Below are 24,721 nucleotides of genomic sequence, written 5' to 3' on the forward strand. Positions count from 1 at the left end.
CCACTAAAATGCATTGTTTTCATTGATTTCTTTCTTCTTTGGCACCTTTGTTTATCTCTTTTTTGCATTAGTAGTTAAATATCATAAACACTGAGAATCTTAGAAATATACTAGAGGCCTAGTGCACGACATTTGTGCATTGGGGGGATGGGGGGGGCGGTTCCTCAGCCTGGCCTGCACCCTCTCACAGTCCGGGACCCTTGGGGGATGTCCTCCTGCCAGCTTAAGCTCACTACTCGCCACCACCACTGCGCTCACCAGCAGTGAGCCCGGCTTCTGGCTGAGCAGTGCTCCCCCTATGGGAGTGTACTGACCACCAGGGGGAAGCTCCTGCATTGAGCATCTGCCCCCTGGTGGTCAGTGCATGTCATAGCAACCAATCGTTCTGCCATTTGGTCAATATGCATATCAGGGTTTTATTACATAGGACTAGAGGCCCAATGTACGAAGATTCATGCAAGAATGGGCCTTCCTTTCCCTGGCTTCCAGCACCACCTTCGCTCCGGCCAGAGCCACCTTTCCATCTTCCCACGCTGCCCAGAGGCCTGGAGTGGCTGGGGTGGTGTGGAATGCCTGCATCATCACCATGACAATGATGCAAGCATCCTGCCCCGCCCCCAGTTGCTCAGTGCCTGTGTACTACCTCCTGATTGGCTGGTGGGTGTCGCGAAGGTACAGTCAATTTGCATCTTACTCTTTTATTAGTGTAGATATGTTTTGTTTGTTAGTATAGTCTTAGATGTGCATAGCATGTAATAGCTGCAAAATAGCTTAATAAAAAGTTAAATGGCCATATTATGGAATAATTAAAGAAGGTGGAAAATGCCTTGTTAAAATGTGTTAAGATAACTATTAAATATTGAAGTAATTGTGTCCATTTTAATGGGAGTTGATGGTATTTTAGTGCCAAAGGTTGTCAGAGTGGGGGTTAGGAACCTATAAAAGATATTCCCCATTGGAAGAAATTATACCTGCTATTTTGGTTTATGAGAAAATCACCATGTGAAAGGTTTTTTAGAAATAAATTACCTTCATAAAATAGGAAAAGACAATGTTTATTTCATTCCAAACAGGGGGAGAGGATAGTCATTTGAAGAAACTTATTTCTCTACAACACTTGGAAAACTGGAAGACAACGAACTACCTCATCTCATGCCCTGAGAATGCGGTAACAGTGTTCACCCACAGAGAGACCCTAAGTTAGTTTCTGCCAGGAGCCATACAATTAAATAGCTCCAGTGTACATTCAAATATTTTGAGGAGTTCTGGTTGGAAGAAGCACTTGGGGGTGAGTTGGCATTATGCAGAAGTAGACCTGACTGTGTACACCGCCTCCGGGTATTTGCTTTTAAACAGCACTATTATTTGAGACCTTCAACAAAGCATATATATCACATTCAATATTTATCTCATCAAAAGCAGGGTAAGAAAAGTCATACCTAAAAAAAAAAAAAAAGTCACAAGTAATAACTCAACTATAAAATGCATGTTTAAAAATGGGAGTAGTTTTATATCCTTACCATTTTAAATTAAAAACAAAAATACATCTATAACTTAAAGAGAAAAAGAAACATAACCATAGTGAATGAAATGGTTGACAGTCTTTAATAAAAAAATATTTTGTGAAAGAAAAACTCAAAAACTGTACAATTGCAAATAGCAAACTGTCATCATCATCATCATCATCATCACAATAAAAAAGTATATCTGTAATAACTTAAACAAAACTCATTGATTCAAACTAAGCTCTCCTATTTATGAACTTCAATAGGGCAACTTATCCCTTAACTCATCTACTCCATTATAGAAAAATAAATAGATTCCATCAACATGATACATAGAGCTCCAGGTATCCAGGGGCTGTCCCCACTACACAATTCTCAAAATGACTTCTCCCCTTTCTTCTCCACCTCCGATTCAATTTGTTTCTTTGGCGGGGAGGTGGGGGCGGGGGGACTCAAGTCAATACAAGGCTTCTTTTTATGTGCATTTCATGCCTACAGCATTGTACAACGATCCCACATTCTTAATATGGTAGTATATTTTTGCCCTACAAAATGTTGGTGCTTCCATATTGCATGAGTCTCTAATCCATTCATACCTATAAATATTGTATTCTCTCCTCAACAAAAACCACACTCCTTGAAGCCAGAAATCCTTGTAACAAAATACTTTTGCTCCCTCCACAATCACAGCACTGTGCCAGGTAGATATTGAATTCTTCATAAAAGCATGCTGTCTGAGGCAAAAAAAAAAAAAAAAAGCAATCAAGCAAACTCCTTTACAAAACATTGACTTACAAATTACAAAGTAGCAGCAAAAGGAAACTGAAGGCTATCTGCCATAATTAATGGAAATCTAAACAGAGTAAACAAAATATTCCAATACAAATCTGTCACTTTAGCAGCCACTTAATTAACGTATAAAACATCTATGTTGAAAAACAAACATTTAAAATACTCAAATACACTTTCTGGTTGATGAAATTATGAGTTATAAGAGGGATGCTCCTTTATTTTATTTTTACGTTTTCAACTTCTCTTCAAGGAACATGTTTTAATATTAACATGACATTAACAAAAATAACTATTAGATTATTCCTCTAGCAATCATATTACCTAGTTTACTAAGAAGACCTATATTTTAATCTCTGAATTCTCATAATTTCAGGCATCTGCTTTGGTAGAATCCTGAAGTGCTAGAGCTAGACAGCCTGAATTTGAATTATAAAGCCATGAATTCCTGCTGTGGGAGCAGAGTTCATTACTTAGTCACTTGGTGCCTAAATTTCCTCACCTGGAAAACGAGAAAATAAAATAACAGGCACCGCCTCAATGGCAGTGAAAAAGATTAAATGGATTCGAATGTACAAAGCCCTCAAGAGTGACCCACATTCAGTAAACACAAGCCCATTTGTGTTTGTAATTGTGGTCATTATGCTTGGGGATGAGAGAAAAGATGATTTTTTACATAACAACCTGTTTTTAAGTAAACCTCCAGGCCTCAGAGCATTCTCCTGAAAACAGAGCACATTCTATACCGAAAGACTTGGATTATATCCAAAAGACTTTATACCTCTCATTACAACTTAACACCAAGAAAGAGAAACCTCGTATAAATACTCTTAATTCCCTAAGTTAGAGATTTCAAAATACATCCTCCCACAGGTACACTGGCTGCATATTTTGGCTTAAAAACATTAAAGAAATATCCTTGTGTAACAAGAGAATAAATGTATCGCACTAATAGTGAGCATCAGCATTCCTCATAGGGAACTATTCTGATAAACTGCTTGGTGTGGAAACTCAAATCTTTATAGATAAGCTGGCATGAGATGATGCCACAGCAGAGAAAGTTAAACTATTCAGCATTAGAAATGAAAAAGAACTTGGGGAGATTGAAGAAATGGGATATTGAAGAGTTTATGATAGAAAGGCAAAGGGAATTCTAAGAAAAAGAGGCTCCAATATTACATTTTAAGGTTGCTTTCTTGTTTGGTTTTTGCAATGTAACACTCTGGGGTTCACACACAGCTCTCAGTAAATTCAGGTTAACTGGTGGAGAGTGTTCTTATTTATTTATTTCAGGTTTGGGTTTTCTAGTGAAAATCAAAGAAAAAGGCAAGTTCCACATCTCCCCCTGACATGCTGTGGGGCAGGGACAGATCTGTGAGGTAAGGACACCATTAGTTCACAGAAACAGCTCTTATTCAGAGGTGAGCATTAGCAGAACACAAAAAATTCTCCCCCTATTCCCAGAACCCTCTCCAATGGGAACCCCAGTCCCACCCCCACTTGCTCTTGAGCACACCTATCAGGGCTTTGCTCTTGTCAAGTGCCAATTATTGGTCAATTCTCAGTCCTCATCTAACAGGATTTACCACAATTTATCATCTGCCCTCTTTGAAAAGTTCTATTCATTAGATGCCTGGAACAACTACCTATTTTCTTAGTACCTCAACCAGTTGCTTCTTGTCAACCAGCAGGCTTTCCTGGCTCCTAATCTCTATACCCACTAAACACTGGATCCATCCTTCCTCGTTCCTATTCTCTTTCCTACCTGCTCTCACAGCTGTGGTGGTCCTAACCATCCTGACATGCTGGCAAATGGATTTCTCTAGCCAGATTTCTAACCCAAAGTCCAAAGTTATAAATGCAATTGCCTACTTGAATTTCTTATAGACATTAAGGTGCCACCTAAATGCTTAATAGACCTGTCAATCTCAAACACTGTCTCTTTCCACAATTGTCCTGTCTCAGTAAAATGCAAATCCATTCTTCAAATTTTCAGATAAAAAACCTTGGTATTGCCCTTGGTACCTGTCTTGTTCTCATACCCCACATCCTGTTCAGCAGTGAATCTTTGTCTGTGCTTTCAATACATATCCAGGTCATTTCTCTGTTAACATCCTAGTCCATCAGGCAACCATCATATTTTGCCATATATTCTTAACTGGTTTTTATGCCTCTGACCTTTCTACCTATATCAGGGTCTCTCGATCCCAGCACTATTGACATTTTGGCTAGACAACTCTTTATTATGGGAGACTGTCGTGTGCACTGTATGATGTTTAGCAGTATCCCTGGCTTCTATCCACTAAATGTCAATAGAACACACTCTACCACCCCCTCCTTGAGTTGTGACAAATAAAAATGTCTCCAGATATTGCCAAGTGCCTGAGGGACAAAAATCACCCTGATTGAGCACCACTGCCCCACAGTATACTAGTATCCGACCCACATAATACCCTTTTATAACAGAAACCAGATTATGTAATATTTCTAATAACTGACCAATTGATTTCCATCTCACCCAGGGGAAAAAGCCAAAGTCTTTACCACAGTCTGCTGGCTCTCCATGATCTGCTACTCACCTTGACCTCATCTCCTTAACCCATTCTGCTCTAGTCATCCCTGCCTCTTTTCTGTTCTTTAATTACTCCCATCAAAAAGTCAGGGCACTTTTTCCACTTGGGTTACTCCTTCATGTCCTTGAGTTCTTTGCTCAAGAGTCAGCTTCCCAATAAAGCCATCAATACTCACCCATTTAAAAGATTCAGCCCCTTTCCCATATCTGATCTGCTCCACACACTTCCTGCTCCTCTGCTCCAGGTTTTATTTTTAATGGCACTTCTCTCCATCTGATATACTTTATGTGCTACTGATTGCTTTAGGGTCTGCCTCTACCTAAGAAACGTAAGCCCCAAGAAGGAAGGGATTTTTGTCTTTTTTACTTGCTGCTGTATCCCCAGCACATAGAAAAGTACCTGTGGGAGGCACTCAATAGATGCTTATTGAAAGATGGATGGGAGGAAGGAAAGGAAGGAGGAAGGGAAGGAGGGAAGAAAGGAAGGAAGGAAGGGAGGAAGAAGGAAGGAGGAGGGAGAGAAGAAAGGAAGGAAGGAAAAAGAGAGGGAGGGAGAGAAACCATTTTAGTTCTGAAGGTTCAAGGCAGACACAGTTGATATCTATGATGCCTCTACATTAACAAAGACTGAGTTGATTTCCATGGAATTTATGTAAAATATAATTCATCATATACAATGGAAACTACGAATCTGTCAAAATGCTTCTGTGCTTAGAAATTTTTATAGAGGGGGTATTTAGAAAGCATACTTATAAATCCATTAACATATAGATCTAAATATCTATACTAGTAGGTATACAAAATAAGTACAACTTTAGGAGAAATTTTAGGAAGTGCCAAGGCTATGGTAACTCCCCTAGATAGATAAAAAGAAGTGTGCTGGGGTGAGTCAAATCATTCAAGTGCATACACCGTAAGGTAGCTTAACAAGTAAGAGTAACAGCGAACAGAGCTCTTTTCTGCAGATGAAAGCCTGCATGGTTCACTTGTGAGTGAAAGAGAGGACTGGAGATGCTTCCTGCTGCAAGCTGACAGTCACATGGAACCCCCTGAAGTTATAAATTGAATTCCTCTACTAATTACTGGTCTGATGGGGACAAAGATTCAGATTTTATTTCTCTTGCTGAACTTGCAGCATAAGCACTTGTGAATTTTACATTAGGGTCAAGCTGGGAAGTTCCCAGTCAGTTCCTCTTGGAGTACAGAACAGTGTCACCTCCCATGCAAATGAGGTCAGGTATTCTTCCTGCTTTGGGTACCTACCAGGGAGATTTCAGTGTAATGGACTCCAATAGGGAAGTGAATACAGAGAAGAAAAGAAAGAAGACAGAAGAAAAACAAAACAAAACATAGATCCTATTTGAAATACAATTTTGTTAAACATTTGAAATTATGTAATATGGATTCTAAGAGCATATATTTCAAAAAGACCTCAGTATTTCATAAATATCACTTATTAAAATTATATGCCACACCCATTGATCCCCATATCAACTATTCTATCTACTCTCTGAACGATACATTGTAAGACCATAAAGCTACGCAGCAGGCAGGTGCTTTAATGAAATAGGCCAGTTCTCCGGAGAGGGGAGCCTGTGGTTCAAATGCTAACATTTCTGATCAGAGAGGGGAGGGGAATAAAGGAGGATAGTGATGTAACCTTTCAAAACAGGTTTTCTGAGAACGAAAAACAACTTCAGCATTTCTAATGGGGGACATGCCTTTTCTAAGTCCTGGAAAGTCAGAGTGCGTTGCCCTGCAAAAGCAGCAACTTCAGCCCTGGCGGGTTAGGCTCAGTGGGTTAGAGTGTCGCAGGTTCAATTCCTGATCACAGGCACTGTTCCTCAGTCACGGTTTCCATCCCCAGCTTGGACTGGGCGCTTGTGGGAGGCTCGCTCACACAAATGTTTTTCTCTCTCTCTCTCTCTCTCTCTCTCTCTCTCTCTCTCTCCGACCTCCCTCCCTTCCAATCTGTCTGAAAATTAATGGAAAAAATATCCTCAGGTCAGGATTTTTAAAAAAAGAAAGAAAGAAAAACTGGTATACTGGAGAGTAGGAGAATCCTTAAAAAAAAAAAAAAAAAGCAGCAACTTCATTTAAATTAGGATAACAGAATTCATCCATTTATTCATTCAACAAAAAAATTATCCAACATACTCTCTTTGTAAAAGAAGGAAATGCAAGCATATTCTTCATGAACACAACCTCCACCGTTAAAATTCCCCTTCTCTCTTGCTTTTATTCCATTTACCCTGATTACTTGCAAAGTGACTGAACAAAAATCATCTAAGGGATAACTAAGACACTGAGATCTGACATCTGAGATTAGGAAAGAAACAAAACAAGGAGTAGACAATATTGAACAGATCTGGGAATCATAAAGACCTTCCTTGAAATCCCAGCTTCTTTACTTATTGGCTGTCTGAATGAATGGAAGGCTCCTGGGTCTCAGTTCCCTTAGGTGGAAAACGTAACAGTCACCTACCCACGTAGCAGCGGTGCGATGAAATGAGATGCTCACCAGTACCCCTTCCCAGTATGTATCCAACACACTGGTGCTCGGGGGGTTATCTTCTGGAATCCAAAACTTAATTATGGCATTCTTAACTCCTACGAGCACTCTCTGGCGAGACTTTAGAAACACTACATTTTATTTTACCTCTTCAGAAAAAAAATATATTTTCATGCTTATCGCCTTTAAAATATATAACCCTTGGAATTTCTGTGCTTCTGAATGTCTTGAATAAATGCATGAAGAAGAAATTCCACCTTCTTGGACCCCTTCCAGTAAAATAACCAAGACAATTCTTACCTAGTTTGGGCAAGGAGTAGGGCACTTGAAAGTAGTCTTCATAAAACTCTATTAATCTCTTTGTTATATGGAGAGCATAGTCCCCGGATCCTCTTCTGATAGCGTCGGGTCGCGCATATAATCGTACCTAATTAAAAATATATATAAAAGTTACTTTAGCCTTTTGGTACTCAGATTTTATCTTGCCTGCATATATGAATCTACACAAATCACTTTGCTTACTACAGAAATTAAACAGCATTCTTGTTCATATATCAAAGCATGCTGTGGCTGAATGAACCAAACTCAAACAATTAAAGTAACCAAGTTAAGCAACTCACAATTTCCTCGCTTTACAAGAAGACATAGACAAGATTTATACAGCTTGCATCAAAATAAGTATTCAAAGTTATCACTTACATGTGCTTGCTAGAGATAGGAAGGTACGGTGGATTAGTATAATGGTTCTCTGACTATGCTGAAAGTAGGCAGGATATGGTGGCTCAGCAGGAGAGAAAATTCATGGTTTGTTAAAGACACATTGCATCCAGCTAGGAAAGCATTACCGAGCTGAACAGAAATATATGTTATACCTCCTTCTTTTCTTTGGAACTAACTGTCCTTATTCCCAATATGCAAAGTAGGAATAGAAAATGTTTCATGTCCATAAATGATTGCCATTCTGGAAAGCCGTCTTCAACTGCTCCAGGCTTCGAAACCAGCTGGAATAATTCATATTTCTAACACAGTCCGGATACTTAATATTGATTTTTAAATCAAGAATTGTATATTATCTAGTCCTTGGCCAAAAAGGAGCCTGAGGCAAATAACATAAAACTGAGCAAAACTAACAACTACACAGAAAAGGTTAAAATGAGATTAGTTTTCATAAAGCTTTTATAAAGCTATCCAGCATCTTTCTTTCCAAAGGCTAAATCTATTTTTCACAGATGTGGTCCCTAATCCTCATATCAATTCGGTGAATAATAAATATGTATTCTGTGGAGCTGTGACGAGCGCAGCAGCCTGGGAGTTGGCTGGTAGTCCTGCTCTGTTACTGACCAAGCCGGGTGATATTGAACAAATTACTTAACCTCTTTGGGTCTCAACTGGTCTCATTTATAAAATAAAAGTGTTGGCCACCAGCTGGTTACTAAAGCTCTTTTCAGTTCTAAAATAGATTACTTCCAATCACATTTTACAGATAAAGGAGTTTGTGTTATTTCAAATCACTGAAAAAATAAATGGTTTACTCGGTTTGTGAAAATGGATATTTACATTCAACACAAAGACCAAGAAAAGCTGTGCTCAATCGTATAAAAATTGATTAGACAATCAACTCTTTACTATGCTGACTTAAGGAGAGAGAACATATGTCAGAGATGTGTTTAATCAAAAAGAGTAGAAAGTTTAAAAAAAATACATTCTGCTTTATATTAGAAAGTCCTATGATTCAATAAGATATCTACTAAATTCAATAAATTTATTTACTGAAATTCTCACCCACCAACCAAATCAAATATCAAATCTAGTTAACAGTCACCTACAGTTTGGGTTGGTGGTGTAGATACCACGTACCACTGCAAAATTTGACACTCTTAGAGAGAAAGTTGTTATAATTCCCTGCCCCTGACATCACTGCTTATAAACATGCAATGTGTTCAGTAAAGTTCCCAAGAAGCAGGCGCTAAGGGAAGGATGAGTGTGCAAGTGATCTACTAAGGAGGTGTCCTCAGAAGAAACCTACAAGGGAGCCCTGGAAAGCAAGATAAGGAAGAATAATGAGTCAAGCAAAGTGCAATTTCAGGTGAAGTCCTGGCCTCAGCCTGATCCCACAGGGAGCCCCCTAGAGTATAACATGTCCTGGTGAGCTTGCACTGCCTTGAGGCAGGACAGCTAGATTCCCAAACTCCTGCAGCTCAGTCATTGGATACTGATTACCAAGGGGAAGGCATCCATGGACTGGCCCAAGTATAGTCCTTTGAAGAAGATTTCAGGTACAACCTATTAAGAGCAAAGCAGTGAGAGCTGGGGTATAGGTGCACCAAACAGGAAAGAAGATCTGTCTGGGTACCAACAGCATACACCACACACAGTAATCATCTACTCATGCATTCATTCATTCAGCAAACATTTATTTGACATCTGCTTTGCACCAGGCCTGGACTAAGCATTTTTCACTTAGTAGTGAATTAGACATGTTCTCTAACTAAACGTGGCACAAAGCATTATTGCGGGGAGAGAGGGTCATGGAGAGAAGCAATGCATTCTCCATTCTCAGAGAGTTTTCCATTTATTAGGTAAGTTAGATAATAATAGACATTGATAAATACTATATGAATGGTAAACTATAAATGACGAATGGATACTCAGGAGAATGGATATCTTTCAGGAGATTCAAGTTAAAGTGAATAGTGATTTCACCTTAAAAGCATAACCAGGACCACTGCAAAATGATGTAGCAAAAGGACACTAATTTTACTCCTAGGAAGCAGCATTGATTTTGGTAGAAACAGCCACACCTATTAATCAATTCTACCAGTTAGTCAAGCTATCTGTAGGCCAAGACAGGAGAAACTCAATTAAATTAAGTTGGTTTTCAAGATTTGATGGAAATGATCCAATCTGCATGAGAAGATAAAACATACACATGCTCAGCACAGTGTCTTCATTTGTTCATTCAAACATGTATCGCATGCATGCTGTGTGTCAGGCATAGTAGTAGAGCGGTGCTGCCATAGAGCCTAAGACCATCGGAAAACACAGATATTTACATTATGATTCATTAACAGTAGCAAAATTACAGTTATGAAGTAGCCACGAAAATAATTTTATGGTTGAGGGTCACCACAACATGAGGAACTGTATTAAAGGGTCGCAGCATTAGAAAGGTTGAGAACCACTGTAGTAGAGAATAGAAATAGAACAATAAAAATTTTTTACCACAAAATTAATAAGACATTTACTCTTACTCTTACGGCTCTTAAGAGATTCACAATATGTGGGAAAACAAACAAATAAATCAACAATGAAATACAATGTGAGAAATGCAACAATGTATTCTGCCTTCCCTCCCATTAGAAAAATTAGGGAGTCTGAGCTCATAAGGCCAAGCCCTCAACATTCTATCCCCTCTTGCCTTTTCAAAAATATTCTCAAAATGTTCCTCTTTATCCTCCATATCACCAATTTATGTCTCCATGCTGCATAATTTTCACCAGCAAACAAGTAATCTGTATTGTTTTTTATGTTTAAAGACAAAATCTTTGCTGACCACAGTTCCTCAGCTATGTTTTCCAGCAGTGCTCCTTGAAAGTTTTTTCTTCTATATAGTTAGGATTAGCATGTAAGTTAACATCCAAACTGAAACACTTTTAGAATGAAAAGGATCCCTTAAGTGTAAGTAGGATGGTTGCCCACTTATACTCTCTCTATTCTCTCTTGAATTCACTATAATGAAGCTTTCATTCCCACTACTGTCCCATAACTGCTCTCGTCAACATCACTAAAGGCACCAGGATGCCAAACCCAACAGTCAGTTCCCAGTCCTCAACATGCATCACCTATCAGCAGAATTTGACATTTCTCCTCCTTCTAACACTTTCTTCACTTGGCTTCTATCTCACTTTCCTTCTGTCTGGTTCACAACTCCTTCTGTCTCCTGGCTGATTCCTCATCCTCATCCATCTTTCTCACTTAATGTTGGAGGGTCCCAGATTCCATCTGCCGGAAGCCAATTCCAGCATGTCATAATTTCAAGAGTTTCATCAAAAGATTGAGGGCACTTGGGGACTCAACAAGGGCTGAGTCACATATGTTATTGCCTGCTGGAATGGCTGAAAGGCATTTCCCCAAACCTGAAAAGGATGACTGTTTGCTGCCAGACAGCTCAGGGCATCTTAATCTACATGTTATTGCCTCCTGTTGGCCAAACACATGAACAGCCTTAGGCTATTCCCCATTCTGACAATGGACTCTGTAGCTGAAACCCTACCCTTTGAAGTATATATCTCCACCTTGCCTTAGGACAATTTGTGTTAATAAAAAGCAAGGGGGTCCTGAGACAAGGAGAACTTAGCTCCTTTAGCTAGGCTCCTCTGACCCCCAATGCCTTTCAAAATTATCTTTCATCTCTGGACACTTATTTAATCTATTCACAGCCTTCTCCAGATTGCTGAACCCTTCTAGATGCCAGATCAAGACCCACCGGTGTTAAATGACACCCCAACGTCCAGCATTATCCATCAATAGATATTTTCACTTCTCCGTCTACACTCAGTCCTTTTGGTGATGACATCTAGTCTCATGGTTATAAATATCACTTAGATGCTGAATATTTTACCTCGTTACTTCCAGACTTCCACACTCATTAATCCACCTGCCCATTGGATGTTTCCACTAAGATATCTAAGAGGCATCTCAAACTTAACATTTCTGATATTACACACACACACACACACACACAACACACACACACACCACACAAACACACACCCCTACCTGCTACTCCAAAAGTCTTTCCATCACTTACCCAAGCCCAATGCTTCAACATTATTTTTTTTCCTCTTTCTTTCATACTCCATGTTCAATTGGTCATGAAATCCTTATGGATCTACCTTAAAAATATATCCAACCATTTTTATAACCCCAGCATTACCACTCTGCTCCAAGCTTCCTTCATTTCTTGCCTAAATGAGTGCTCTAGTATCCTACTAATGTCTTGTTCCTTACTCCTTAAGTATATCCTCTACAAAGCAATAAAATGTTCCTGTTAAAATGAACATCAAGTCATATCACTCTTTTGCTTTCCTCCTCCAGTGGCTTCCCATCTCATTCAGAGTAAAAGGCCAAGTATTACAAGGGACCCAATATCCCTATAAAAATTGAATCCACTTTATCTCTTTGACATCGTTTCTTACTACTTTGCTCCACACTAACCTTACTCTATCCATACACTAGCTTCCTTTGCATTCCTCAAACATGCCAGATCTCCCATCAATGCTTTTGAGTTTTCCCCTAGATATCTCCATGGCTTGTTCACTATACACCTTAGATACTTCTCCAAATATCTCTTCTTGCTTAGACATCTTCCCTTCCATCCCAGAACTTTCTATCCTCCTTCCTTGTTTTATTGTTTCCTGTAACATTTATCACCATTTAGTAACAGATATGTTTTACTTACTCATTTTACTTCCTCCTGCCTTTTCTCCAAGAAAGTAACTTGCATGAGGGAAATAATTTTGACCTATTAGTTCTGACCACAAAAGTGTCATTTTTTATGTAGGTCAAAATAGTGGGGTATTTTTTTTTTTAATTTTCCTGTCAAGGGCCTGGCACATAGTAGGCAGTCCATACATTTTTCTGAATGAATGAGTGAATTTCATAGGTATGTGCTGGTCCTAAGGAATATACAATAGGAACCCTTTGATAAGACTGTGGGATTCTCAGGGGAGAAAATGTTTCAGCTAAGTCTTGAAAGTAAGCTGAATGCATTAAGCTAAGTAGAAGGTAACATCCTAGACCAAAGTCACATTATGTGCTCAGGAAACAATGCTGAGCAAATAATTAGTGACTTTAAAGGCAAAAGTAAATATTAGAACTTAGTTATAATAGTGGTAGTAAATCACCGGAAGATATTAAGCCAGAAAGTGATAAAATTATTTTTGCATTTCAGAAATATCACATCAGTGACCTATAACAAAATGAATTGAAATATAGAGGGTTGCTTTAAGGCAGCCCACAGAGAGACAACATTTGAAAAATGAGGAGATATACAGTGATAGGTGAGACCAGAGAAGTAAAGAGACTTCAAATCATGTTAAAGAAAGGTCTGTATATCAAATTGTAGAATATTAACTTAATATTATAGGCACAAATAAATTATTTAAAGATTTTTAAACCACAGAATGACATGATCAGAATTTGGTTTTAACAGATTACATCAAAAGCAGTGTAGATAGTGGATTAGTAAAGGAATAGAGAAACACATAAAAGGAAATGAGTTAGACTATTGTAGAAGAACAAGTGAAAGATGGTGATTTGGACTGGAGAGACGGCAGTAGGGATGCCAATAAATGGATGAACTTATTTAATTGGTCCTAACATTCTACTGAATGACTCACTAGCTACCAAGTAAACCTAACTGTAGTCACTTTCTCACTTAAAAGCAATCATTCTCTTTATCTGTACCTTTCTCATTCCAATGCCCTGTTGGAACTAATGAGACCCAATTGAAGGATGGAGGGTTGAAGGAGTGGGGGGCGGAATCCAAATTATTCCACAAACTAGGTAATTCCTATGAAATTAATCAAGAGTTTGCTGTACAATAATTCATTTTATACTGTGAAAAACACTCACAGTTGTTTTTCTTCTTTTAGGTTAAATAGGCTCTACTTAATCATAACATAGAACCTAAATCTTCATAAACATAGTTATCACTCAAAAGCATTGAAATACAATTTTATTACACCTGCTTATTTGCATTTTCTGACATCCCACGATAAGAGCCCAGCTCTGAAAATGTAAATTGCTAACCAGGTTTTATCTCTCCCTCTGCATAGCTTCTCCTAACCACTGATATGAACCAAACTGCCCATTTAGACCTGTGAAAAGGACATTACACTAGGAACTGGCACACCAGGAGGTGAAACTCAGCTTTCTCACTAACTACTGTCAACTTATGAAAGTCAGTTAACTTCTCTGGGTCTCATTTCAAAGTTCCTTTAATCACACTAATTTGCCTAAATTCTTCTCATGTAGTCTCCCACTTATTTTGAAAAGAAAATAATGAAGATGTTTTTCTTTTATCTTCACACTAGAGGCCCAATGAATGAAATTCATGCAAGAGTAGGCCTTCACAGCCCCGGCTGCCTCAGCCCTCACAGCCCCTTCTTCGTCCAGAAGGTTGTCCAGAAAGTCGTCCGGACGGTTGTTCCACTGTTTGGTCGATTTGCATATTATATTTTTATTATAGACTAGAGGCCTGATACACGAAATTTGTATACTGGGGCGGGGGGGGGGTTGTCCCCTCAGCCCAGCCTGCACCCTCTCCAATCTGGAACCCCTCGGAGGATGTCTGACTGCCAGTTTAGGCCCAATCCCACATGAATCAGGCCTAAACTGGCAATTGGACATCCCTCTCACAGTCCGGGCCTGCTGGCTCCTAACCGCTTGCCTGCCTGCCTGATTGCCCCCAAACACTTCTGCCTGCCAGCCTGATCACCCCCTAATAGCTCCCCTGCTGGCCTGATTAACACTTAACTGCTCCACTGCCAGCCTGATTGCCTCCAACTGCCCTCCCCTGCTGGCCTGATCTTGCCCCAACTGCCTTCCCCTACTGGCCTGATATCACCCCCAATTGCTCTCCCCTGCTGGCCTGATCTTGCCCCCAACTGCCCTCTCCTGCTGGCCTAATGGCCCCCAACTGCCTTCCCCTGCCAGCCTGGTGCCCCCCAACTGCCCTCCACTGCTGGCCTGGTTTCCCCCAACTGCTCTCCTCTGCCAGCCTGATTGCCCCTAACTGCCTCTCTGCCTGCCTGATCACCCCTAACTGCCTCCTCTGCCAGCCTGATCTCATCCCTAACTGCCCTCCCCTGCAGGCCTGATCTCGCCCCCAATTGGCCTCCTCTGCTGACCAATTTGGTTCTGATTGGTCGGTTTCTATGCCAGTCAGCGTCAAAAGCCCTGCCTCCTAGGCAGCCATTGGCTCCTCGCAATTCACCCAGATTTGGTTCTGATTGGCCAGTTTCTATGCCAGTCAGCATCTCCAGGCCTATCTCCAGGCCTGATCATAGAGGCGGGACTGATCAGCAGCTGCCCCAGGCTGTTGGCAAGCTGTTGAACTGCTGACCTCTGGGAGAGAGAGAGAGGCTTGGCTGCTGGCGAGGGAGAGAGAAGCAGGGCCTTATCACCCTGCTTTTCTATCGGGGCCTTGACAGCAGCCGCTGCCACTGCTGATCAGCCCTGCCTCTCTCTCTCTCCAAGAGGTCAGCAGTTCAGCCCTCTCACCTGCTGCACGCACAGCCTGGCATTTGGTCTAGGCTGCTGGCAAGCAGGCTGAACTGCTGACCTCTGGAAGAAAGAGAGAGGATGAGAGAGAGAGAGAGAGAGAGAGAGAGAGAGAGAGAGAGAGAGAGAGAGAGGCTTGGCTGCTAGTGAGGGAGAGAGAAGCAGGGTCTGATCACCCTGCTTTTCTATCGGGGCCTTGCCAGCAGCCGCTGCCAGTGCTGATCAGCCCTGCCTCTCTCTCTCTCTAAGAGGTCAGCAGTTCAGCCTGCTTGCCTGCTGTGTGCGCAGACTGGTGAACGTTCAAGCCTCCCAGTTGTTGTGGATGTGATGGACCCAGGGTTTTTATATATTAGGATAGTTTTACTCTTTTGCATTTTTCACTTTCCTTGAAAATGCATACCAACTGCTCAGCTACCAAACTCCATCCTTTATTCTTTTTTAAAAATCTTTGTTGTTGAAAGTATTACATATGTCCCCTTTTTCTCCCATTGATCCCTTATAGTCTCCCCTGCCCGTTGCCTCCCCGCCCCCCTCCGCCGCCCCCCCCCCCTTCCCGGAGCCCAGGCCTCCACCAAACTATTGTATGTATCCATGGGTTATGCATATAAGTTCTTTGGTTGATCTCTTCCTACCCACCCACCCCCTGCCCTCCCTCTGAGATTCAACAGTCTATTCCATGCTTCTATGTTTCTGGATCTATTTTATTCTTGAGTGTTCCTCTTTTTTCCTCATTATCACCCGTAACCTTGATACTAATTAGATGCTAATTATTAGAGAGAAATAACTCTGATAGCCAATATGGAATACAAGAGGTGGCTTTAGAAAAAATATTCTCATGGTACCATCCCTGTGGTAACAGATCACAGTGCTGAAGTAAAGTGTAGGAGCTACGTGTTTTTGATCCCTTAAAACAGTTAAACACCCAAAATAGGTGTTCCTAGGGGAGGTCTGTTGAACCCAGTGGCCTTTACTCTGTAATTTCATGGACTCTCTGTATTTAAAGTATGTTTCATCTTTTTATAGAATTTTAAGTATTTTAGTCACTGAATGGGGAAAAACACTAAAGGCAGATAGATACCTTCAATCCCTTCAATCATCTCACTTTCTCACAAAATCAAGGGTGGCCATTAAGTTTCAACTATCCTGACAACTAACAGTGGCTACTGAGAGGGCATGTGGGAAAGAATCCTGAGACCACATCTGCACTTGGCAGGAGAAAGTGCCAAGATCCGTGAAATGCCAGCTGCACTCTGAAGGGTAGGAGAGATGGCATTGGTGTCAGCTACTTGCCATTATTATGATAGAATATCCTTTGGGGAGGGAATCATAATGGAAGGGAACTTTAGACGAATTCAAATTGACTTTGTCTCTGATAGCTGTGCAATTTAGAATAAGATATCAACGACGGTTTAAGGATTTCATCAATGGGAAATCCCTCTATTCAGTTGCTATTCAATGAGCATCTATTAATGGTCAGGCTACTATTCCCCTGCTGAGTGTAAAGATAAGCAAAAGGGACATGTGCTCTTTCAAGGAGCTGGTAGTCCAGTGGGGAGATAGAGCAACAGAGTCTTATAACTGAGAATAGCAAGGTGGACCTCAATAACTCTAGCTCTTCAGAAGCCCTCTCCATAGTGATGATGATTAAGTGGATAAGGACAGAGCACCATGTAAGTAAAGAAAAGCAAGCAGTTATTCACTCCTACATCCAATGTTTTAACTCCCATTGTATTAAAGATTTCAAAGTAAAGGTAAATATATATATATATACACACACATACACACACACAAGTGAAAAATGTAAATAACTATGCTATTGTCAGAAATATAAAATCTTATACTAAATAATTTTGGAGTTTTTTTTATAATAATTTAAAATACTTTATAGATTTTCTTAATCATCTTTACAAAATACTTTACCATGAATATGTAGTTAATAGTAAATTATGACTTTGTAGGTGAAAAATTTGAAGGGTTTTCTATCTCATTGAGTCACTTGCAAGGACAGTGAAATTAAATCTCTGTATCTACACCCTTTCTTCTAGACTGAATCATTTTTCCGTTAAAAATAAATTGTGGTAGTTCCTATATAATGATATGAAACTGTGTGTAGCTGCACCACACAGCAAAGAGGAGGAAAAAATCATTTACAACAGTAATACACAGTTTAAATAAAGACATGAATAACCCTTTCTCTGATTTGATGTTTGTACTTTGGTGTTGTTATGTTAAATAAACCTCTGACTTGCCAGAGTTGTTCTCTGAGAAATTTTTATAGGGCAAGAGTACATTGGGAACTTTGGAGGACATAATAATCATTTTGTGGCTTTAAAATATTACCATAATAGCAATAATAAGCTTACTCTTCCTTTCACCTAACTGAAAAATTTTCAACCAAGAAAAATCAGTGCCTTTCTTTGGTAACTGCAAAACAGTGATGTGTTGTCACTAAATTCTCAGCCAGTAAAGCTGAATTAATTCGCCTATGTGACTATAATTTAATTTGGAGGGTTCTTCATACCAATCAGTAAACAGAACTGGCCAGGGAGAGGGAGCAGGTGCTTTTTGGCACTAAGACAAACACATTGATACAAAGAGGAAAGAATGTTGTAAACAAGAAACTAAACACCCAGGAGTATTCGTGTAATTTAAATTCAGAAGATAACTTTTTTTTTTCTATTTTGCTAAGCAAAAAGGAAATAAACACACACCAAACTCTGACAGAAGCAAGGAACCAGTGTGCAGTGCTTTGAGCCCAGAAACACAGAGGAGGCTGGCGGGCCGGGGAAGGAGCTGGTGGGGCAGGAGCCAATGCTGCCCCCCAGGAGGCAGGAACTCCTGAAGGGTCCTGACCTCCCGGGAGCAGAGCCTGCATGTTCTGCTTTGAGAAGCTGAGAGCCACTTCTGAGTCTGCAGCAGAGTAACATGATTGAAGACGACAAAGGGAGATTATTTAGGCAACAGATTTTGAGATGTATTGAGACAGGGAGGCCAGTGAGTAGAAAAGCATAATACAAGTGAAAAATGTGTTCTGTGGCTTTTATAGCGAGAGCAGCCAAGAATAGGCAATCTCCGTCATCGTAGTCAAAGGGCTCGTTCTGAGAAGGAGGAGAATTTAGAATTGGGGATGGATGGGTAATAAGATCCCAGTATGAAGAAGGAATCTCGTGGTGATAGCAAAACCACAGCTACCTCAACCTCCCCCTCCTTCTCACAAGAACAGACTGCAGAAACAAATGTCAGAGCCTCTCCATGCTTCTCACCTTGAAATCCATACAATAGCTATTCTGAGAACAATTACTTAAGCATCCTTAATGAGGTCTACAGCCAGCTTTATACTAAACCCCACTTCATATCAAATACTGTCATAAGGAGACTCCAGAGTACTGTCACTCATAAAGTTGTCCTAATGGCTTGTCCCTGCTTGTGTTATATGATCTCCCTTCTTTCTTCAAAGAATTTAACTAAAGGTTCATGAGAAAAACACTTGCTGAGAATTGTGAGACAGGTAAGCTACATACTATGGGGTTTCTTTGGGATGCAGTGGCCTTTATTCTATAGGTGCATAGGCTATCTATGTTTACCGTGTATTTGTCTCATCTCTCTGTTGGAATTTAAGTTCTTTAAGCATTGGGTCCATCTCCTCAGCTTCTCTTTTCACTTCTCACTGTGTCTAACGCAGTGGCTTTCATCCACTGGGGACTGACAACATGTTGCTGACTCCCATAAAATGGCAATAAACTTGAAGGTCCTTGTCTGTGCCAATACTAAAATGCTGTTACAATAGATTGATTGCGTCTTCCAACTACATTTGGCTTCAGGCAAGGAAATTGGTACTGTGGCCACTTGTATGGTATTTTCTTGAAATCACTTCACATTTATTTACTAAGCACAGCATTTACTACTTCACTGTGGAGTTTACAAATTCTACTTACTTTCGGGTACTTCAGGGAAAGGGCAAGGTTTTGGCATAATCACACTGCTGTTGTCACATTTTTCTTACATACATGAATAATGGTCCTCAACGATACCATGTCCTAATCCTTAGATCCTGTGAATGTTACCAAAAGAGACTTCGAAGTTTTGATTAAATTAAGAATTTTGAGATGAAGCCATCATCCTGGATTATTCGGGTGGACCCAAGTATGATCACAAATGCCCTTAGAAGAAGGAAGCAGAGGAAGTTCTGACTACAGAAAAGGAGAATGCAATCCGGATGGCGGAAGCAGAGAGAAATATAAAGATGCAAAGGAGAAAGAGGCCATGAACCATAGAATGCAAGGAATGCAGTTTTTTGTTTGTTTGTTCGTTTGTTTGTGTGTTTATTTTTTATTAAATTTATTGGAGTGACATGGGTTAATAAGATGATATAGGTTTCAAGTGGACTTTTCTCTAATACATGACCTGCAATTTTAGAAGCTGGACACGCAAGGATCAGATCATCTGCTAGAGCCTCCAGGAAGAACCATTCCTGCCAACACCTTGATCTTAGTCCTGCAAAACTCATTTTGGATTTCTAACCTCTGAAACAGTAAGAGAATAAATCTGTGTTGCATTAAGTCACTAAGTTTTCAGAAACTTATTACAGCAGCAGTAGGAAATGAATACATTATCATTTCCTATCTTCACACTGTTTGTTTTGTGTTAGATTTGCAGCTCCTTATAGGAGCACATTTTGTATTTCTTTTTTGTGCCTCTCTTTCTGCGGTAGATATAATTATTTACAGCTTTCCAACTGCCAATGTTGGCACACCTGTTTCACTCACAAATATTATTACCAAGCACACAACATATTACTGCACAAAACTAGTGCACATAAAAAAAAAGATAAATGATTGAGTAAAAGTTAGAATCATCTACAGCATTTTTTTCTTTAAGTGTTATCCTATTATACTGTGCATCAAACTCACCTGGGACAATTGTATAAAATTCACATTTCTAGGCCTGCACACTCCAGAAATTCTGAGTCCTCTCTCACAGGCAGGGCCCTAAAAATCTCCATTTTTAACAGGCTTACCAAAACTACTGGCCTAACGTCACCTGAAGAGCCCTTTGTTCACCCAGTCCTATAGCAAGCAAACCTCAGGTCTAGAAAGAAATATTTAGCAATAGCCTAACACATAGGAAAACATATATCTTTATTCCTTAAATCTCTTTGAACATCACAGTCTTCAATGAAGATACATTCAACATGGCCATTATTATTTTTAACTCTAACAACTAATCTTTCTTTCCCCTGCACGACGAACAATAAACAACAGATGAGTCAGATCCAATGTCTGGAAGCCAGTAAAAGTTGTTTAATACTGTCACAGCCCATAGATAAAGCAGCACCATTTACTCCTTCTCTGGGATAGACTACCTTTTTTTGTAGTAAACTGAACTGCAGGTTTTTTAAGCGAGATAGAATAAATTTGAGCATTTCGTTACTGAGCTGTCTGTTTTATGCCTGGTCGGATTCCTTCAGCAAGACTGACAGCCAAGTCCATCTCTTTGTAAATATCGGAGCTTGGTGCTCAGTTGGATTCAGTTTCAATTTGGTTTGGCCCATCTGTCCTTTTATTCCCTGATTTCCAACTACCTGCTGACCTCACTTCTACGTATGTCATCTTCCCCTCCAAATCAGACACAGCATCCTGCCTGCTCCACTCCTCTCTCCTGTATCTTTCAATAATGCAGACACTTTCTGCCACCCAAGGCAGAATTCAGAATTCCTTTGTTCACTCACTGGACAAATATTTATTGGGAAGATACTGTGTGCCAGGCCCTCTGCTGGGTGCTGGGGATATAGAAGTGAACCAAACAGAAATCCCTACCATAGAAAGCTTGTATTCTGGCCGCTAAGACAGATAAACACAAACAACACAAGTAAATAATACAATACAAATGAATACATATGAACAATATACAGTTTGATAAATAACAATAAGTATTCAACTTAAAAATACATCACAGGGGGTTAGAAAATGTCAAAGGTTAGGGAAAGCCTCACTGAGAAAGAAGATGATACTTGAATAGAAGTGTAAAATAAGTAAGGGTGTGAAAAATGGGGATATCGGTTTCTGGGGAGAATGCATTCCAGGAAGAGCTACTTATAAATGTCTTAAAAACCATCGTTTCAGTCTTCAAGCCTCTCCATTCAATTCTTTCTTTAAAGAAATTACCAAATATTCCAATCATATAGAAATCCTATAGAAAAGTCCAGTACAAAAGTACATTATCCCTCTCCCCCCCAGCAGATTTAAATAATGTTGACAAATGTTGACAATTTTTCTACATTTGTTTCATATATTTCTTTAACTATGTAAAACATTGCAGTTCTCTTGAGGGAATACATCCCCTTCTTCCCACTTCCCTGCCTCTATAGAATTAACCATGGCCATGGAGTTCTGGCTTCAGTATATTTCCAATTCATGTTATATTCATCCTTCAGTTTAACTGGGTATTATCAGCCTCTCTTCACAGGAATCATACCAATTTACATCCCACCAGCAATGTATGACCATCCTGCTTCCCCACAACCTGGCAAAGTTTGTATTTTGAAATGCTTGTTAATCAACGGGCATGACATGGTGTCTCCTTGTTCATTGTAATTTGATCTTCCTGATAATGCTGACGTCAATCATCATTTCATGTTTATGGGCTTATGGTTTCCTCTTCTGCAAACTGCCCTGTTCCTTTGTCTATCCTCCCATTCAGTTATTTACCTTTTTCCCCCATGATGTGCAACAGGCCTTTGTATATTCTGGACAGTAATCATTTGCTAGTGCATAATTTGAAAAAAAAATATTCTCCCAGTCTGAGCTAGCCTTGTACATATGTCCCTGATCAAATAGAATTTACTTTTAACTTTGAATGTAGACAAATAGCAAATGTTCCCTTCAGGGATTGTGTTTTCTGGGTCATGACCCTCAAGGTCCAAATATATTTTTCTTATGTTTTCTTCCAAATGTTTTAAACTTTTGCTGTTCAAAATCAGAGCTTTAACCCCAGTGGAATGTATTTATGTGAATGATGTGAAATAACAATCTCATTTTATTTGTTTCCATGTGGATAACCATTTGTCTCAGTATTGGTTGTTGAAGAGTCTTGTCTTTCCCACTGATGTACACTCCCCCCTCATGTACGGTACTAAGTCCTCATACATGCTTGGATCTCTGTGGTTTTCTATTGGTCAGCATGTCATTATGCCAATAGCACATCATCACTAAAACTAAGTAAAAAATGTGAGGGCTAATAATCCCAGTACTTTTCCTTGTTTTTTCCAAAAACTTTATTATTATTCTACTAGTGGCCCATTGCATGAAATTCATCCACATTAAAAGGGAATTAATTAGAGGAAATATTTTAATATTGCTATTTGGCCTTTCTCTATAATAGAAGTGTCAGAGATGAAAGAAAATTAGTAAAATGTATATGAAAATCTCCCTCCTGTCAGAGTCTGGGGCGCACTACAGAACTTAAAGTCCCCGCCCACCCATGTATGCCTCAAAATCACGCGAGACCCAGCCCCAGCCAGCCCCACCGCCACCGTCAAACCCCGCAGGGTGGGGGGCGCAGCCTCAGGTCCCCAAGCCTGAAGCCAGGTGGGGGGCGCAGCCTCAGGTCCCCCATCAAGCCCCACTGGGCAGGGGGCACAGCCTCAGGTCCCCCAGCCCAGAGCCAGGTGGGGGGTGCGGCCTCGGGTCCCCCAGCCCAGAGCCAGGCGGGGGGGGGCACGGCCTCAGGTTCCTCCGGTACCCTGAGGCCCTGGCGCCAGGGTGGGGGTGCAGCCTCAGGTCCCCCGGCACTAAGGCAGGAGTGTGCGAGGGCACGAGGGCATGATGACCGTTTGCATATTAGCTCTTTATTATATAGGATATAAATTTTAGGGTCATTTTCCACACTTACACACAAAATCCTGTTGGAGATTTTGCAAAAATTTTCCCTAGATTTGCATGTTATTTTGACATCTTCAAACATTAGATCTAAACATCCATGTCCATGGAATGTCTCTTGATTATTTTGGTTTGTTACTCACTTTGAAGTTTTATTATTCCCTTTATATAAACCTCACACAACTCCTGTTAGATTTCTTCTAGATACCTTATGATGTGTTGTTACTGTGAATGGATTTGAAAATTCATATTTCTAATCTATTATTTCTGATATCAGTCACTTACTGATTTTTGCAAGGTGACTTTGAAACAAGCCAACTTTCTGAATTAATTCTAATAGTGTTTTTTTTGTGATTGTTTTGTGGTGTGTGTGTGTGTGTGTGTGTGTGTGTGTGTGTGTGAGTGTTTCTGTTGGGCTTGTCTCAGTTGGGATTTCTAGAACAATGCCAACTCGGAGCAGTGAAAGAAGACATCCTTATCTTATTTTTCACTTTATTTGGAATGCTTCTACTGTTTCACTACAAACTAAAATGCTTGCTGCGAGATAAGGAAGTTCCCTTCTATTCATTATTTGCCAAGAACTTATCATGAATAGTGTTGGATTTTTCTAATGCTTTACATCTATTCAGATGATAGATTCCTTCTTTTTCCCTGTGTTCTGTTAAGTAGTGAATTATAGTAATAAATGTTCTATTGTTAAATTGTTTGCTCTCCTCTAGGGTGCAGGTGGGGGAAGACAACCTAGTTATACATGTTATGAAGCTTTTCTTTTGTTTAAGATATGATTTAACTACAAAAAAGTCTAGTAAACCTCTGTCACCATACAAAGTTGTTATGATGACATTGACTATTTTCCCTAGGCTATACTTATTCCCATGACATTTTTTTATAAAAAAGGTTTATACTTCTTATTCCTCTTCACCCTTTACACCTATCTCTCCGCCTCCTCCCCTGAAATGTATCCACCCCCATCAGTTTGTTCTCTGTATCTGAGTCTGTTCCTGTTTTATTTTATTCATTCTAGATTAAATTTTCTCCTTTCTGGGGTATATCCTGTAATAATTCTTTTCACAATGGTCTGTAAACAGAAACCTCTTCCAGGCCTTTGTCTGAAAATGTCTATGTTTTGCCTTCACTTATAATTAATAATTTTCATGAGAATATGGAAGACTAGGTAAGC

The 24,721-nt window shown here is 39.9% G+C and overlaps 1 protein-coding gene across 1 annotated transcript in view; it reads right to left on the bottom strand.

The window, feature by feature from the left end:
• Window positions 1–24,721, bottom strand: part of TRHDE (thyrotropin releasing hormone degrading enzyme) — a 366,112-nt gene that overhangs the window by 254,766 nt on the left and 86,625 nt on the right. The window contains exon 3 of the mRNA XM_008155542.3: window positions 7,679–7,805. Within this exon, the coding sequence (XP_008153764.3) occupies window positions 7,679–7,805 (127 nt within the window). The remainder of the gene's footprint in view (window positions 1–7,678; window positions 7,806–24,721) is intronic.

Source organism: Eptesicus fuscus, chromosome 7 (assembly GCF_027574615.1).
Source record: "Eptesicus fuscus isolate TK198812 chromosome 7, DD_ASM_mEF_20220401, whole genome shotgun sequence".
NCBI classification, from domain to species: domain Eukaryota; kingdom Metazoa; phylum Chordata; class Mammalia; order Chiroptera; family Vespertilionidae; genus Eptesicus; species Eptesicus fuscus.